This window comes from Sebastes fasciatus, chromosome 21, assembly GCF_043250625.1.
Source record: "Sebastes fasciatus isolate fSebFas1 chromosome 21, fSebFas1.pri, whole genome shotgun sequence".
NCBI classification, from domain to species: Eukaryota; Metazoa; Chordata; class Actinopteri; order Perciformes; family Sebastidae; genus Sebastes; species Sebastes fasciatus.
The window spans coordinates 12,152,538-12,171,235 of record NC_133815.1 but is presented as its reverse complement, the minus strand read 5'-3'; the positions used below and the strand labels follow the sequence as shown (position 1 = coordinate 12,171,235).

The window sequence follows — 18,698 nt, the reverse complement described above, 5'->3', positions numbered from 1 at the left end:
CTCAAAACAGGAGCAGGAAGTGACCCACATACTGACATCCTGCCGACGTCCTCTAGCAGCGTCCCTCAGCTTCTATATGATGGTTAATTCATAAACTGTTGGATTCAGACATTATTTATAAAAAGAACGAGCGATTTTCTTTTACAGGGGGAGGGATTACATGTAGTTCATCCATATCTAACGTTCTTACGCTCTAACACGGCTGCATTTGAATTAACATGAAAAACCAGTGAAGAGCTGCCAAACAAATGCACTGGGTGTCTACTAGCCGCTGTTCGCTGCATGAACCGACATGTTAACTAGAATATAATGGAGAGGATATCAGAATATATTTCATGCATGTGTGAATGAAACACATACATGATGACAGGTGCAGAGAGTAAGCATCCCCCTTCTGTGTGACAGCACTGCTGCTACAATCTGCCATCCTCTACCCTTGTTTACTCTGACTAAGCCGCTTGGCATTGTAACAACCATAAACACAAAGCAAACGTCTCTGCCAAAAGCAGACTGGAGAAGAAAAAAAAATATTTCATTACTTCCGGCGAAGAGAGCCTTTCTGTCCTCCCTCCGCACGCCTCTGTGTGTTGGGCTGCTGCTGCAAAGGGCTGCGCATTAATAGCCTAGATTAAGGGTTAAGGATTCAATTCCCACTAAGGCCGCCCATTAGAGCATCACTCAGGTACAGTGGAAGTGAGGCCAAAGTGCTTTAACCCTTTGCCAAACTGTGCACAGAAAGAAACATAAAGCATTAGTGGAACCTCTGTATATTTATATCGGCTGTTGTGTTCGTGCTACGTTGTACAATAATGATGAGCGGCAGTTCTTTTGATTTCAATTTTTCATGAGCTCCGCACACCAAAACACCTATGCATGTATTTTTTATGTGATTTGACTTTAAGTGTAGCTTTGAAGGCTTCTTACTCTCATAACGCTCATGACTTAAATACACCTCGATGTGCTGAGTGTCGCTTACTTTATTCCGACTTCTCCCTCTCACTTCATGCACTCATCCCGGCACCCGTTTCCTCTTGATTTTGAGAAATGCTCAGACCGCAGCCTAAAATAGCCTTGGTCTGGCAGTGACGGAGCACAATCTTAAATTATTGAAGTAGTCTATGGCTCTTCTTGCTCCCTATTTGACCTAGCCTCATTGTCCCGTGTCATACTTCATTCTAACATCATAGCTATAGTAATTTATTACAGAGCTAAAAAAAAAAAAAGTTACCGCCGGAAAGATCTTCTCATCTGCATTAATGCCAGAACTTTGTGAACAATTCATCTTCAGAGTGTGTAGCAGTGCAGCAGTAAGAGTATAAAAAAAGTGGCACTTTATAATGAACTCATCTGCAGGGCTGTGGGAGGCTGGAAGGAGGACGCTGGACTATACACTGTGACTAACTTTAATTAGATATAATTATATCAAATTAAAAATGGAGATTAAAGTCAATGGAGCGTGTAATTGGGATACAACTGATACAACAGGTACAATATCAAAATGGTGCAGCTTCATATTCTAAAGTGGATTGTGTGTGTGTGTATGTATGTGTGTGTCTGTGCAATCAACGTAATCACACAAAAATTCAGAAAACTTTGCTGATAAGTACAAAAAAAGAAACTTACAAGACTTAGATTCTGGTGAAGGAGGAGAGATACTCGAAACAGCCAGGTCGCTCTTGGACTTTTTCGGTTTCTTTGGGTGAATTTGCCACGGCTTCTCATAGTTGCTGTTCTCCCTTCGAGGGTTTTTGCTTTCTGTTGGGAGAGATAGTCACAATTTCTGCTCAGAATGCCCCGTTATGCAAATTCTAGAAAAGCATAAATGCAGGCTGAGTTTACTCTGTAAGCTCTGTGGTCTCTCTTTGAGCCTATGTTTAACGTAATCTGTGTGTATTGTGGGGAGCAGTATGTACAAAGAAAAATGCTTTATTCTGCATGTGTCTGTACCATAGACTGTATAGAAAGATGGACGACATGACAGCTCCCCAAAAGTGAAGCCAAAACATCTGGATCGCCCCCTGGTGGCTGGCTGCAGTATAGGTCATAAACCCCTGCCCCTCCATGTTAGCGGATGGGACATGGGCCAGACTAAAAGTCAATGTACACATCAAATACATTTTTCCCAAAGATGGTTTCTGTCATTTTAGGTAGTTCTTATCAAACTGATGTATAAGTGTTAATTTGTTTCTGACAAGTTTGGTTTTAATTAGTTATTTGATGCTATAAAAAGGAGATGAGACGTCATGATTGACAGCTGTGATTGACAGGGGATTGTAAAAGAGAGATGTAACTTTAACTTTCCATAACCGTCACGAGTCTGTGTACTAGAAGATGTGTCAATTTGATCATAAATCTAGTTATAGAGAATTATTATGTTTAGTTGTTGTGTCCTTCTAGCCAAGCTACTGTGGTGCTAACGTAGCTGCTAAATAGGTCACGCTAGCACGCTGCTTGGCTTGTGATTGGCTTGGAACGGTGTGTGGGCGGGACCTCGATACCGTGGCTCCACCGCCTGATCACTGCTGCACAGACTCTGGCTCCAAATGATGTCAATATATCAATATGGCAGCTCCGGTCTGGGATATTTTGGCTTCACTTGTAGGAGGAAGTGGAGTTGCGTCGTCCATTTATATATACAGTCTATGGTGTGTACATTATGCGTGCTTGCATCCATGTGTACCGACCTGGGGAGCTCTGCGCCCACAGTGCTGCGGAGCCAGAGAGAGCTCTGTGCAGCTTGCCAGGGCTGTCTTGCTTGGTCTGCAGGTGATCAATGAGAAAAGGGATTGGATGGTCGGGAGTCTCAGTTATCAATTTGGTCATCAACTCCTACAGGAGCAGAGTAAAGCAGAGAGCAGTTTAGATGAAAGTGAAACTACAAAGAAAGGAGTAAGAGAGTATGGCCAGTGGAGTATCCACCAAGTGGAGAAAGACAATAAATCCCTGCAAGCATTGCAAGTCTTGTTTTGTAGTTAACTTCTCTATCAAGGGAGGGATAAGCCTCTTATCTTCACTGTAGTTTCAGGAATTTGCTACACCAAGTGTCAATATCAGCAAACAAGACAGCACTACATCCCCAAAGATTGGAGCACTTCCCTTCTGTGTCAATTAGTAGTAACAAGCATGTCAGCAAGCTCCATCAAAATCAGATCAGTCTGTCAAGAGACAAGGACAAACAAGAAAAACAAACACTGCAGCCTTTGGTCAATCTGCGCATTTTTGAAATGGTGTCATGAAGCAAGAAGACAGACCGTTCCCTGGTGTTTTAAGAAATCCAATGAACGGACGACAAAGCGGACAAATGTAGAGACGGACAGATGAGGACAGAATGATTTCAGTGTCGGGAATAACTATTATTAACTATTGGAAACATGAATAACTTGACAGTATGGTTATTAAGAGAGACACAGGATGTGAAAGGGGAGTCAGGGAGGCAGTGAAAACGTTCATAGGACTGATGGAGAAAAGTACTGCAGAAGGTAAAAAAAGGACAGAAAGCACAGTAACAGGTGCTGAGGGTAGAGGCCACATCTCACTCTGCATGCTAATTTAAAATCCGTCAAACGCACGATGGGGATTCAGCATCGAACGCGCCAATCATGTCAGAACTAATCCTTTATATCCTATCTCTGCGCTTTGCCAACTCAGGCACACGTTCATACAAATTAACTTAACAACACACAAGGTGAAAATACAGATTTAATGTGGAAAGCGATGATTTTCTTCCAACAGAATACCAAAACACGACTTTTGGCATCAAAGCAAATAGTTATTTTATTACAGCTGTGGGGAATAACTGTCCCTGTGAAGCTGTTGTGAAGTGAAATGAGCATATGTCTGTGTATGTGATATGGTATGAGAATGAACTCTGTTTGACCAGTTTAAGCCAGCCAGAGCAGCAGAGGCCGACTTCAGGACGACTACTGCAGAGAAGCAAAGAAAGGCATTAGTGGACTGCAGTGAATTGGCAGTAATGTATGGATAAAGTGTGTGTGCAAGTACTATGTGTTTCTATGTGACAAGCACATTCCTCTATATATGTTTATGTGCAACCAAACCGAATCATGTCGCCCTACGCTATGCTTTGGTGTGTGTTTGCCCTTGTGGATATGCTGATGTATGTGCATGTGTGTGTTTCAGAAGGCAGGGAGGGCTACGGGAGACAGCCTGTGTGTGTGTTAGTATCATAGCTGGCTAGCCTTGGCTGCGCTGTGTGTGCTCAGAAAGCTAATCAGGTAATTGGTCAGGGGGACATTCCTGCCCGGCCCCAGTATCTACAGCACCTCTGGCAGCAAACAGCATGTGAATGGACAAACAAGGAGTGTGCTGAAATGTTACTCTGAAGACTGCAGGCCTAAAAGGACTGGAGAATCTCGCTCCTCTGCCTGCAAGAGATAAAGTTAAAGTGATCTACAAGCTCTTCCAGAAAAAGAAATGATGCTATATTTCTGAGAAATAGCCATATGAGAGAGTGCTGGAGGAGAATATAAGGCAGCACCACTTGGAGTTTAGTTAAGCATCTCTACTCACAACGGCGATGGATTTCTGTGGCCTGTCTTACAATTATAAACCACTAAGATGTAAAAGTTGTAATTACTGCTTAGTAGCTCCTGTGGGTAATTTAACTAACCTACCACCAGGAGGTCTATAAATGAAGGTTGTAATTTGGTAAATTATACAGGAAGCAGAACTAGCAGAACTCCGTTAAGTGCCGCGGGGTTTCCAAGTCTTAATAGTTTTTATGGGGAAGGGGTAAAGGGAAGGATGTGCACTTCTTTTTATGGATGACTGCAGAGAGGTGATTTTCATGATTGTGTTTCCCAGTGGAAACCACACACACACACACACACACACACAGATGTGTAGAGAGAGTAACACAGGCAGGAGTTGGATGAAAGAAGCAAACTGTGGCAAACTACGGAGACAGATGGGGATTGTCAGAGAAATGGCAGCACGTGTGGGTACATCTGCATTCTGCCCACGTCTGTACTGTAAAACACTTGTGTGCCAACATATATTGATTGCACATCCTGTAGAGTGTTTTGCATGAGCTGAATGAGTTTGTGCTGAATGAGCTAATGCACTAGCGTACCTTTGTGTCCTTCAACGTCTCCAATAACATCATAAAAAGGCAAAGAGGCATATATATATAAGAAACAGGCCCCACCATATCTGCATGGGAGATATGCAAACATTATACAGTATAAGTCACATATGCAGCAGAAGAAGGTAAACATATCTGACACATTCACTTTCAATGGTAATGAAGTGCTTTGAAGTCCTTATGAGTAAGCTCATGCTATTTGACTGCTAATGATATTTTCTTTGACAGGAACCGTAGTAAGATGTAGACTCAAATGTGGGTCAACATGTGTTGCATATGTGAGAGAGATAAAGCGAGGCCTCTGCATCAGTGCACTATAAGCAAACCAACAGGTGGCGTTAGCAACTGAGCCATGCAGGCCATATCTGTGCAGATCTGTTGTCATGGCGAGATATCTCTGTACCCCAGGCAGTTTGGTTTGGTGGCAGTAATTGACAAGCTGTCAGCCAGCCAAGAGACACCCGTGTCCTTGGAAGCTCTCAAGGACTCCCTCCGGGGACAATGACAATCATGATACTCTCCCTGACGCTCCCTGCATCCCTGCTGCAACTTCAACAAACTCCCCAAATTGAAAGTGGAAAAGGAGTTGAAAAAGGAGAGGAAAGTTTGGAAGGTCAAACATGGCCGGTAGATTGAAGGACAGAGAGAGAAATCTACAGAGACTCTGCTCCAAGTGTCCTTATCAGTTTAACAGATCTTCCTGGACACTTGCCTTTCTGTGAAGGCTAAAAAGAGACATTTCTCTTGACAAGATATCGACAGAGTTGATACAGCTACACGAGCTCTGTAATGTAAGCCGCTTGGCCTAAGCTTGGCTCTTTTCCTTCTTGTCAACCTGCGAGCTACAGAATTTCCAACCCCAGCTGTTGCAGACTGCTGGCTCCAGTTGCATAAACATAGTTTAAGACTAGTCTTGGCCTTAGACTGGTCTTAAATTGTCAGCTTAGACTAGTCTAACATTTATTAGACTACAATAATAATAAGTAGAAAAGATTACATAATTATATAAGCAATACTACAGGTCTGTTGGGCAGTGGGCCCACCAGAGAATAAACCTTCATAGAGGCAAATAAGGTGGTGAACAAACACATCTGGAATGACCTACACAAACATGACAATGGACTTCATGTTCTTCACACATTCACACCGCCTGGGATGCTCTGTACTTCCTGCAGAGTTTATGATTGTGTCTGTAGCATTAATATTAAGACTGACTTAATTTGAGGTAGAAATGTTAACCACCTCTCCTCCTGTATACTGAGTTGAGAGCTTTGTTGCTATGGCAACAATCTGTCGGAAGGTCAGTTAGCTATCACAATTATGCATTACTATTAGCTAACTTTTTCATCTGTTTATCCATTAGTTTTTTGGATTCTTGTGCCATGTTCTTGAATTGTTTCTGAACATCTTTAACGGTTCTAACGACTGTTGGATTTGTGCTGTTTACCTTTTCTCCCACACTTGGTGTGGTGTTGCATCCGCCAATTTATCTCTTCTGTGAATTGTCTTATTTCACCCTTAATGCATTACGCTACAGGCTATAAAAGTCAGTCTTACATTAGCCACTCAATTTTTATGCAAGAGGTAAATTTATGTTTCTATGGCAAGTCTGACTCAAAGTTATATTTAAGACAAAGACCAGGTCTCTTTTTATGCAACTGGCTTGATGTCTGGATGTGAGACATCACACAACACTGAGGTGTTTGCATTAACACTGAGGTGTTTGCATTAACACTGAGGTGTATGCATTAATAGCATACTGTATGTGTGAGGATAGACACAGAAATATATGACATGCATTCACACTATTGATGTTGGCCTGGTTAAAAATCATTGCTACCTGGAGAATATTCTGAACTAAAATCAATCAACATAGCAGCAGCTCAGACACTGTGGCTCTGATCAGCTATAAAACCTGACATCATTTCTTCAGACTTGTCCTTGTGTTAAAAAAATTCAAATGCAGCAAGAGCTCTTCAAAGACTCCCAAGAGGGCTCCCTGACGCCCGTACTAGAGGCCACAGACTACCATTGATTTACCTGCTGTTTGTCAATGAAATGTGCCAATGCAAAGTCATATCAGGGTATTTAAGGTCACGTCTGGGTCCGTCCAATGTGCTTCATATACAGAAAGAGGTCATTATTGGAAAAAAGAGGATGATGTGATGAGCCAATTTAGGTGAATATAAGGAGAGAGAGAGGGAGAGAGATGCCACTGGAAGAGATCCAGACCTTGAATGAGCAGGCAGACAAGAGCAGAAGAGATCATGCGGAAGAGGAGACTGTGGGAGAGGCAATGTCACCTGACCAGGCTGGCACTACCAGATAATACTCATCACAAGAGATGCTTTTATCTGCCCCACTGATACACAAGAAATAGATGCCCTAACTCCTCACTCGCTCCATCCTGTACTATAGCCTCAAGTCCATTTCCATCACTACTTCCATGCTTTTGCAGCAGTAGCAATATAGCTTGTTTCATTTCACTGGGGGTATTTTGAGCATTGAGTAATGGGGGACCAGCTCACTATTAGTCAAAATGTATTGACCAATGAATTGTTGATTTGCAACGAAGCTTCATCAATAAGCAAGATTTTTTCTCTCACGTTTCTGCTACTTCTTCTCGCTCACTTCTGCTTCCCCACTTTCACATATCTGAGCAAAGATCTTTGGAGCCAAACAGTACTTGGATACTATCATTCAATTCTGCCCCCTCCCTATCACCACCATGACCTTCAGGATGTTCCAGGCGATTCAACCGAGTTTCCATCATTTAAACTGCACTCTGTACTCCACGAACCACCACCACCAACAGAGTCTAGGCTACACTGGATCCTTTCATATCATCTGTCTTCATATGTGCCTACACTTGATGAAGATGCTTCACGATCAGTGGGGTCGAAACGGCCATCTTTCCTAACCTCAATAAATATTGTTATAATAATAATAATAATAGCTTGGATTTATATAGCGCCTTTCATGAAACCCAAGGACGCTTAACAAAGACATAAATAAACACAACAAATGTAACAGAAGCTAGGGGCCATAGGCCTTGGTGAAGAGGTGGGTTTTGAGGAGTCTTTTGAAGGTGTCCAGAGATGGTGCGTTGCGGAGCTCTATGGGGAGAGAGTTCCAAAGTGTGGGGGTTGTCACACTGAAGGCTCTGTCCCCAAAAGTTCGCATTCTTGTGTGAGGGATGGAGAGCTGACCCGTGCCTGAGGATCTAAGGTTCCGGGGCTGTGTGTAAGGGTGGAGGAGGTTAGATAAATACTGAGGAGCCAGGGCATTGAGGGATTTGTAGGTGAGGAGGAGGATTTTGTAGGTGATGCGGGACTTGACCGGGAGCCAGTGGAGGTGGATGAGGGTGGGGGTGATGTGCTGGGGGGTTATACGCTTCCATTTAATGCCTTCTTATTTAAAAGAGCAATATGTAGCACTGACAGCTAGCGTTTAAAATGGGTAGCAGCAGTCCAAATTAAAAGAGAACATACTGGCTTCTTCCGAAATCACATACTGTACTATGCACTAAATACCCAATATGTGTACTATCGTTCAACATACTTTTGTGTGAATCCACAGTAGTATACAGTATGTCTTTTCTGACGCACTGAGCAGTACTCTACGTCGTCACTTCCTGAGAGCCTCCTTGCCTGTTAGAGAAGTGTAACCATGGCAACCCGTGCCAACATCATGTTCAAAACGACGGTTTGTGAGAATCAAAGTCTGAATTAATTTAAAATATATATTATGTCTAGCGAAGTAAGATGTTATACTTACAGTTCAATCATAGTGTTATTGTTGTTACAGAGCTGTCCGTCACCGTCCGTTATGAGCGTTGTCATCACTGCCTCATTGCATTGTGGGATATTTATGTTGCTGTACTGTCCAGCATTGCATACTGTAATATTTCACCGTAAATAGTATGCAATTTGGGTACTATTGGTTTCATACTAAGGTTTCGGACATACTAAATAATCTCACATACTGTTTTAGCGTACTAAATAGCGTGTTATAGAATAGTTGTAAGAGAAGCCAGTATTCCAATTCAGCATGTTTCCTTAATTTCTGATTTTATGATTTATTACAGTAAATATATTGCATATTGGACCTTTAACTATTTTCTCAGATGGTATAGACAAAATTATTTATTTTTAAAAGATAAAATAATGAAAATACCCATTAGTCGCAGCCCTATAAACTCAGTTACAGCTCAGCTGGCTTGGTCAGTGAATTATGAAGTGCTACATATTTAATAGATTTTTTTAAGGCATGACAGTGAAGAATAAAACACCCAACAAAAGGAATAACATATTCAACTATAAAGTACATTCTTTAAAAATTACAGCTCAAGCAATTCATTGATTTAGGTAGGTACCACTGCAAAAGTGAACCCATCAAAACAAGGCCTTTAAGGATAGGTTCACATCTTAAAGCACTACTCACATGCCCACGTGTATATGGTGTATATGGAGAACATTGTAATTGTGTCTGGCTGTGCAGAGAGCCCCTCCTAACGTGATTTCAATGGAAGAGATGGAGGAAAAAAAGCCTTGAAACACTGCCCTGGGAAGCACAAAGAGGAAATTTCACACCAAAAAGGCTGTAACTTTGGAAGATACCCTCTTGATTCGTCTAACTCAGATTGCCTAAACCTCAAATTAACTACAAATGAAGTTTAAAAAAAGCACAGAATGAGGACTGTAGATAAGAAGGGACCTCTGGTCGTACACGTGTGCACATATGAATCTCTCTTAGAGCAAACATGCACACAAACAGTCACCAGCTGAACAAACTAGCTGTCCGCAGATGATCAGCTCTCCCACACAACCAGCATGACTATCAATTACACACAGCAATCAGCCATCAGCATCCTGAGGCTGTAAGTGGACATGATAACTTTATTAGCATGCACCACGGCCGCTGTACTCTCTCCCTTTTCTCTTTCGGTTTCCCGTACACACTCCCTGCCCCCACCTTACGCTGCACGCTCTAAATCTTCCTCATATTGAACTTCATCGCTCATCGTCTCACTGCCTCATCTACCAGATATCCTTCGCCTTCCCTCCCCCGGGACAAACCTGGCCTTAGGCTGCCTGTCTTGTCATAATTACTGTGCCTGAAGGGGGAACTGTATTAACCCATGCACGACCACACGTCTGTCATATCAAGTCGTCAACCTTCAGAGGACCATCGCCGGCTCTAAACAAAAAGACTGTGGCCGTGTTTTGTCTGTGTGTTTAGAGTTTAACCAATCACTCTCTCTGAATTTTGACAGTGTTGATTTCTAAATATGAATTCTACCATCTTCCCCCACCCCCTTCCCCTCGAGACAACAAAAGTGAAAGGCCTCGTTTCAATTTTCACATGGTGTCATAATAAAGCGCCATGGGAAATTGCAAATCATTTTTCTCTAAGTTGATTGTATTGACTTTCAGCATGCCTTCACAGCTTTTTGATAGGGTTTTAAAATTAAAAATTAGAGTGAGCATCTGTGTTTAGATGCAAATATATGCTGTAATAACTCACCAACATACAAATGAATGATAAACTCAGCAGAGTACAAATCATATTTTATGATACTGGACTGTAATATCAAATGGTCACTATTTTTCTGTAATAACTGACCTAGTTTTGCAGATATTTTGCTTTGAATAGGAGGTGAAATAATAAACATAAATGAAATAACAAAGTGGCCCACAACTGCGATGAAATTACTGGGTTATTATTACCTGATGTGTGGGAGGAATGCCGATGACAAAGTAACCCTGTCAGACAGAAATGTTTCCAGGTGTGTTTGCAGATGTAATAAGACCTCTGATGGATTCTTCCTGATGAATAACTGAACCTCTCTCCTTGTGTGTTTCTGTTAATGCGTCTCAAAGGTCAAGAATAACAAATATGTCAAAGCCAGATGCCTTCTATTTATGACACATTCCTCACATTTTCTTCCTTTTTCTACAGCTGTACAGGTATTATAGTGAATGCGGCTCAGTGAAATTCCCATATAAACCATATAAACAATCACTATGGCAAATCAAATGAATAAACATGCATACAGAAATAAGGGTTTCACTGAGACAGGAAGACGGAGCACACTTCTTCTACAGTAGGTGAAAATAGCTCAAAACCAATCACACCAAGTCCAATAAATTACCTCTCACGGGAGTGAATCAATAGGTCAGACAGTGTAAGTGCGTGTGTGTGGGTGTCCAAGTCGTGCCTGACTGACTGACCTCTTTACAGTACTGCAGGGCTGCACTACTGAGACCCTGAGCAGCAGCAGATTAGAAACACTACACAGCTGAGCAGGCTGGAGCGGACCTTTTCCATGTGGATGGAAGAGAAATCTATAGGGAGAAGGAAAGTCATTTAACTTTACTATAAGTAGCAACACCAACAGTAGGAACCCAGCAGCTTTACTGCTTCTTATTCCCACACCTAAAGTCAAGGTATTAGCTGGCTGAAACCGAGTGCAGATTTAACACCAGTGCTTCTTTTTTTCTCTATCGATTTAAAATCTGTCATTCTCACTGTTCAGAACTGATCCTTGAAAGAAAATGTGAGGCTGTAACTACACAGCACTTCTTAATTATAAAAGAGAGAAAGAAATATATATACATGAAATGATATTAATTAAATGGATAATTGATGTATGAATGTTTTATGAGCGTCTTTCACATTCTCATTCTCCGTTTGATAAATCAATGGCAAGCAAGTAATCATAACAACTGAGAGGAGACCAATACTCACTTAATAATAGATATCATCTCATCTCTATATACTGATATCTGCATATGAATGCAGAATCTGTAGGCAACGGGACACAGACTGTACATATGAAGTGGATGTAGTCACTGTGACGTCACCAATTGGTTTGTGGACTGCTGTTTTGAAGCCTCGAGTTTGACATTGGCCGTCGCTATCTTGACTTTTTGCAACCAGAAGTGACACGAGGGAGTGGAGATAAGTACAACGGAACGCTGAGTAAGACATTTTTAGGTGACCAAAACGGTCGGCTATCATCTGAGGACGATCTAGCTTTATATTAGCTTATTTTATTTATTTATCTGCATTCATATGCAGATATCTGTTTAAAGACATTAGCCGTAGAAGTTCCTAATCGGACTGTAAACAATGACTGGCGCACGGAAGAGGAAGTCTTGGCCCCGGATACGCGTTATCCAGATATCCACTGTCTACATCGGAACCCCAGAAATATTGCCCCCAGAGGCTAAATCGCTGTCAGACTGATAGAGATTGGATATTATCAGACCTATATTTAAGCTCTTGAAGTCACTAAAGGAGAAAGTGAGACTTCGCCATGAACAATGACACCAGTTCCTCCACAAAAGAGTGTTATTATTCAACATTTGACTGTTACACCAATTACAGTTCAATCCGGTGACATTTTTGGTCTAGGCTACACTTACATAATCCATCAGTTCCCTGTTCCAACAGAACAATTATATCGCCTGAGACATGATTGACAGCCCACAGCAGGGAGGAACATGAGAGCGGGTTTTACACCGTCTGCTGGTAAAAACGAAGCCTGCTCTGTTTTTACCTACTGGTCCTGTTACGTGAGTTTAAATGTCAGGAGACTGCAGATAAATCCTACAGATAGATCCTCTTTGATTAAACCAAAATAAAGGATTATATAGATTCTTTCATATAACTGAAGTGATCCTGTTAACATGACAAATGCCAGGTAAGGAGGACTTTTATCCTCATCTTGCAGAAGGTGACACACACATTCTTGCTATTAGTATCATACAGTGTAGCAAAAGGATGAATAAGCCTTCAACTTGCTTTAATGCCTTTACTGACTATAATTCTTCTTGAAACACAAACATGTGAAAAATCCCGCTGCACTGCAACTGTTAAGTGATTGGAAAAGAGTAGGTGTTTGAAAAGAATATCAATTTATCAAAATGGGCAAGTGGCTGACAATAATCTGGAGTGCAATTACTTCAATTATTATGAAAGGGCCGCTTCACTTTTTTGGAGAATATTCAGTCGATGTTGACTCAGCTTGCTATCTCTGCAAAGCAACCATTTCATTAGCGATGGGGGGGAAAATCAATTTGATGGCAAATCATAAGCTGTGTCTCATCAGAGTGAGTAAATGAACCCCCGCTCGCTGTTACACAGACTGTTTAATGCTGCAGCTGTGTGTGTTGGGCGTGAGGAAGAAGTGTTGGGGCTTTGCAGATGAGTGTTAGGGAGAATGAAATAAGGAGGAAGAGGAGTCAAGGTGGTGTTGACACAACAGGAAGTAAGAAACCCAGGGTATAGATTAGACTGCATGACATTCTTGCACACATGAAATGAATAATACTGTGAAATATTACAGCTCCAAATAACCAGATCAGTGGAAGACAATCCATTTATTCTTTCTGTAGAAATTAGGCAATTTACTGTATAAACTCTCAGTGTGGTGTTGCTGTAATACAAGCAGTCCAATTACCACTATTCCTTCATTATTCAAATTATCGATTTTGGTTCAGTTTTAGCCCCAGATCATAAATTTAGACCACCACATTGTCACAATGTTGCTGCGTTTCGTATTGTAATACACTTTTAACGACTGGTAATGTAAAAAAAACACTTTCTACATTGTGCTCTTGTATTTAGAAATTATATTGTGTCATTTTATCAGACACCTTTTCCCCTTCAAGTGTTGCACTCATGTCTGAATGCCAATCAAACTTCCAGCCAGCTCCTTTTTGGTTTAAGCAGCGTAGCAGAACAGCTGTTATTATTACATCTGCTGAGCCAATTCTCTACATCTGATCAAAATGAGAATCACAATGAGAATTCCAGCCTCTCTTCCTGGATTCATCTCATGAAAAAAAAAAAAGCTTATTTCTTCACAACTGAATGCACACCGGTGGGTTTTTTTCTTCGGGACAACAATGAAATGGCCAAGGCTTTTCAAGCGCAACACCAAGGTAGCAGCTACATCATTTTCTCATGAAGAGAGTGGCAGACCCAGGAGAGATATTCTCCTCTTACTACACCTCTTTCTCACCCCCCTTTCAAAAACTGTCAGGTTCCCCTGAATATCTACACGGCACAATGCAGCCTCACAATACACCATTCACAGTCTAAATAACGTGAACAATTCAGCAATTATCCATGCCCTTGTTGGTTTTGAATAAAACTCACGCTTGGTATCTCAAGGAGACACTTCAGGATGCAACACACAGCGGGTTAAAGCTTTACCATATAAGCTCATTAATCTTAGGAACAAATGGGTTTCTGACCACAATAGGGTGACCAGATTCAAACAAACCAGGACAAAGAGTATGTTTGTGTGGGACAATGTGGGACAATGTGGGACAATGTGGGACACGTTACCAAGGCTGAGAGGTAGTCTACAATTTTGATATGTCTATCTAACTTAAATAATAAACACTTCTATTCTGCCCCTTATCTTTTAACATCTCTATGCTTTGCCCGAATGCATCCATCTCCTTTTGAGCTGCACGTTTCTTGTGAGACTCACATGAACTGTGTCGTTTCATGTCGTATTCCCCCCGTGTGAAATTGAAAAATAACTGGCAAATTTCACAAAAAACTCAGAGAATCGCCTTCCACCGGCTTATAAATACTTAGAAGTAGTTTCACAGTCGATGTTGTAGCTGGTTTTCCTTTTCTTTATGGTAGTTTTCCATCATATGCCGCCTAAATCTGCATAGCTCATGACTTTGCATGGCAAAGACGGTGAAATGTTAACCTGAGCTTAACCTACGTGTGCACAGTTTGACAGCAAACACAGCGCCGTGATGACAGCCTTCCCTGCTTTCTTCACAGCCACTGGTTAAAAAAGTGTCTGTCCTGCAGTGGTTTGACTTTTGAAAACTATAGCCAATGAAAATGTGGGACATCGTCTCAATTTGTGGGACGTGGGACAAGGGATGGAAATGCTGTGCAGTCCCTTGTAAAGCTGGACACCTGGTCCACCCTAGACCACAAGCATCACCTTTAACTCACACAAAGCCCTTTGCTTTAATCAATCTTCAATAATAATAATAATAATGACTCCTTTATTTGACAATTATTGTCAAATAAAGGAGTCATTATTTAATTGTCCACAGGGCCAAAAATAGAGAGAAAACACAAAGTGAGGTGGAGAACAGAGGGGGAGACAGGTGGACGAGGAGGATGGAGGGTGGAAAAACAAACAGAGAGAGCACACACAGAGGACTATCATTGAGCAGTTGAGCCTCACTGACGCTGCTGTGGTCTTCATCGCTGGTTAAATGCATGTTAGGCATGAATCTCTGTCCACGGTGCTGAAACAAGCCTCACTACTGCTCTTACATCTGTTTAACATGCAGCCTGTGTGAAAGTGTGTGTGTGTGTGTGTGTGCTACTACGTATCCAGCCGAAGCAGAGAAGTGAAACGTCAGCACTTTGCAAAACACATCATGTGTGCATGTTTGCCATAAATACAGTGTGCATGTACAGTAGCGGTTGCATTTTTCATGGTGATAATAACACAGTTGTCTTGCAAAACAAGACTGCTGCATCTCAGAGCAAAAGCCAGTTCAGATAGATGTCTGTCTTTTCAATCTTTACTCTGATTATGCCTCACACCTGTGCGGTCCTGCTTTCAGCGATAAATCCAAATAGCAAACACAGAGATGAAGTCATGCTCTCCCCTGGGTTGCTTAGATGCCACACAAGAGAAATACCCCGGGATTGAACACATAGATCCCCTGACTGACTTGGAAACAGACAGAGAGGCAGGTAGTTAGTTAGGCTGTGTCCTCTGTAGCAGAACAGAGTAAAGCCAACCCTACTGCTGTGCATTATGAATTACAACTGGCTTCTCTGAGTGGCCACAACTTCAACTAACTGTAACAATGTCGAGTCAGGCAAGTGGCAGCATCATCTTGTGAAATGCATGGAATGTGACCTACACACAGTGGGACGTTTCAGGAAGGTAGTCAGACACTGAAGTGCATAAAAATAAATGTTTTTTACCACCCAGATTGTTTTAACAGCAGTGCAGTCAGACATGCATCACAATTGGACATTAGTACTGGCACTTGCTAACCAGCTTTTAAGAGTATTTATTGCTAATGCTTATTTTTCTATCTTATTTATTCTTATTCTATTCTTAATCTTGTTGTGTGCTTGTTCAAGATTCAAGAGTTTTATTTGCCATTTGCACCTACTGTATAAGTACATTGGAATTCTGAGGGGTTTACACCGAGTCGGCTTTAAGAAAAGATAAAAGGTAGAAAAGGCACAAGGTAATTACAGTACAAAATAAGTAGCACATTCAACTCAACACAATAAATAAATAAATTATTAAAATATAAAACGCCCTCAGTGTAGTCAATAAATAAACTAAACTACCTTCTGCATAAGAACGATACCCCCAGAATACAAATATACAGTATATATGCTCCATGACCATGTTGAAAAGAACTTGTAGCTCTCATAATAATATTTTAAAAAATCAATAATTAATATATTTCAGACAATTACACAGTGGAAGGCAGCATACTGCACAGCATTACAGTCCATTCAGTTCAGGTGTACTGTGTGTCAATAATGGTATGGAGTTGAGGTGTGGGGTATTTGTGTCCCTCTTTAATGTCCTTTGCCACCAGTCTTGTTCTATCTTTTGCTGCTGTAACTCAGAAATTTCCCCTCAGGGATTAATAAAGTACCTACCTACCTAACATCTACAACATGAGGTGTAAAGGGAGTAATAAATCACTTCCAATATCCTCAGTTACTCCAGTGTGACACACTCACATTGCAGATGTGGGCTCATTATAACACACAACTATATGTAAAAAGAGGACTAATGCAATCTGGTGCAAAAAGCAATGAGGTCTTTTAAATTGTGCAGCCAACAACTTTCATTCATCAGACACTAAAGTGCATAAAAATAAATGGTTTTACCACCCACATTGTTATAACATCTACAACATGAGGTGTATAGGGAGTAATAATCCACTTCAATATCCTCAGTTACTCCAGTGTGACACACTCACATTGCAGATGTGTGAGCTCATTATATACAACTATATGTACAGGAGGACTAATGCAATCTGGTGCAAAAAGCAATGGGGTCTTTTAAATTGGCAAGCCAACAACTTTCATTTATCAGACACTAAAGTGCATACAAATAAATGGTTTTAACATCTACAACATGAGGTGTATGGAGTAATAATCTTCACTTCAATACCCTCAGTTACTCCACTCACATTGCAGATGTGGGCTCATTATTACTATATGTAAAGGAGGACTTAATGCAATCTGGTGCAAAAGCAATGGGGTCTTTACAATTTGCAGCCAACAACTTCTTTCATTCGTGCACTCACCTCAAACAAGGGTCCAATTTTATTCTTCTCCAGATACGACTGAATTCTTGACTGTTGTGGAGACGCCATGGAGAAACTGTTGTTGCCTCTGCAAAGAGCCTTTTAGCGGGATGAAATCATGAGAGGAGCCGGTGCCAGTCAGTCGTCCTTCAAAAGAGGCGTCTCGGAGACTGAAATGTGCAAAATAAATGTCACCAAGTGAAGGTCTGCACGTTAAGTTCAGTCGGTTTTGTGCGTCAGGCTGCTCTGGATGCGAGTCCGGCTCATTGTGGAGACTCTCAGCCCGGGACCAGCCCCAGTTTGTCGCCTCACTGACTCTGAGGCAGCAGCAGCTTCACCCGGTAGAAGACCAATGGCACGGCAGCTCTGTGACAAGAGATTACAAATCTTCCACTCACTGGCTGCCAGCAGTGTTATAGCGGTGACATCCATGGATGGGTGCAACCCGCCACTCCCATTCAGCCTATAGTATCCACCGGGCTCCACTTCTTATCTTATCCATCATCTACCTGAACGCTGGTAAACTGCGCAACAATGCGCGCACTGACAGCATTAAAGGTCCCATATTGTAAAAAAGTGAAATTTTGATATCTTGTATATCATAAAGCAGGTTTTTAAAGGGACTGTTTGTAACTTTCAGAATTGCTTGTTAACAGCGACACCTGTGGCCGTTAAGTCAACGAAAGTCAGCGTCGGGCTCGCGCTTGTGCTCGCTCTACATAGACATGAACGAGCATCGCTCAAAACAGTGAGGCGACACACGTCAGCTAAAACCACAATATCACTCTATATTTCAGCTGCTTGGCAGTAATGTTAGCTGACCAGACGAAGGTCTCTCCATAAATCAATGCTGATCCTAGTGTTGGCTTTTCCTGCTTCAGCCCCGGAGAGAAACGTTATCGTCTCCGACCACGGCCGCAGGGAAGACACCGGCACCCGCTCAGAGACGATAACGTTTCTCGCTGCGGAGCCCCGTCACTTCACAAGACACGGGAAACCTCTGTTGGTCTGGAGGAGCTGCAACATTTATTTCTTCACAAACGTCCACTGTACATTTACTAGATATTCTCAGAGCTACTAACTCTTCTGCAGTGTGTAGTGTGCGCGCATGCACGTGAGAGTGAAGCGAAAAGCGAGAACGAGCGCGGCGTGTGAGTGAAGGCAGGCAGAGGAGCAGAGTAAAGCACAGACTCCGGTCCTGGAGACCAAAGCTACGGTCTCTCCCGCGTCCTCCGACCGCGGCCAAC

The 18,698-nt window shown here is 41.9% G+C and overlaps 1 protein-coding gene across 3 annotated transcripts in view; it reads right to left on the bottom strand.

Annotated features, from left to right (window-relative positions):
- Positions 1-18,331, bottom strand: part of c21h8orf34 (chromosome 21 C8orf34 homolog) — a 73,250-nt gene extending 54,919 nt beyond the window's left edge. For 2 of the 3 annotated variants that reach the window (XM_074622000.1, XM_074621999.1), the window contains exons 1-3: positions 17,452-18,331; positions 2,685-2,829; positions 1,624-1,755 (exon numbers count right to left, since the gene is read on the bottom strand). In XM_074622000.1, the coding sequence (XP_074478101.1) occupies positions 1,624-1,755; positions 2,685-2,829; positions 17,452-17,520 (346 nt within the window). In that variant the 5' untranslated portion in view covers positions 17,521-18,331. The remainder of the gene's footprint in view (positions 1-1,623; positions 1,756-2,684; positions 2,830-17,451) is intronic. The other variant, XM_074622001.1, reaches the window with a different exon arrangement.
- Between the last annotated feature and the right edge of the window lie 367 nt (positions 18,332-18,698).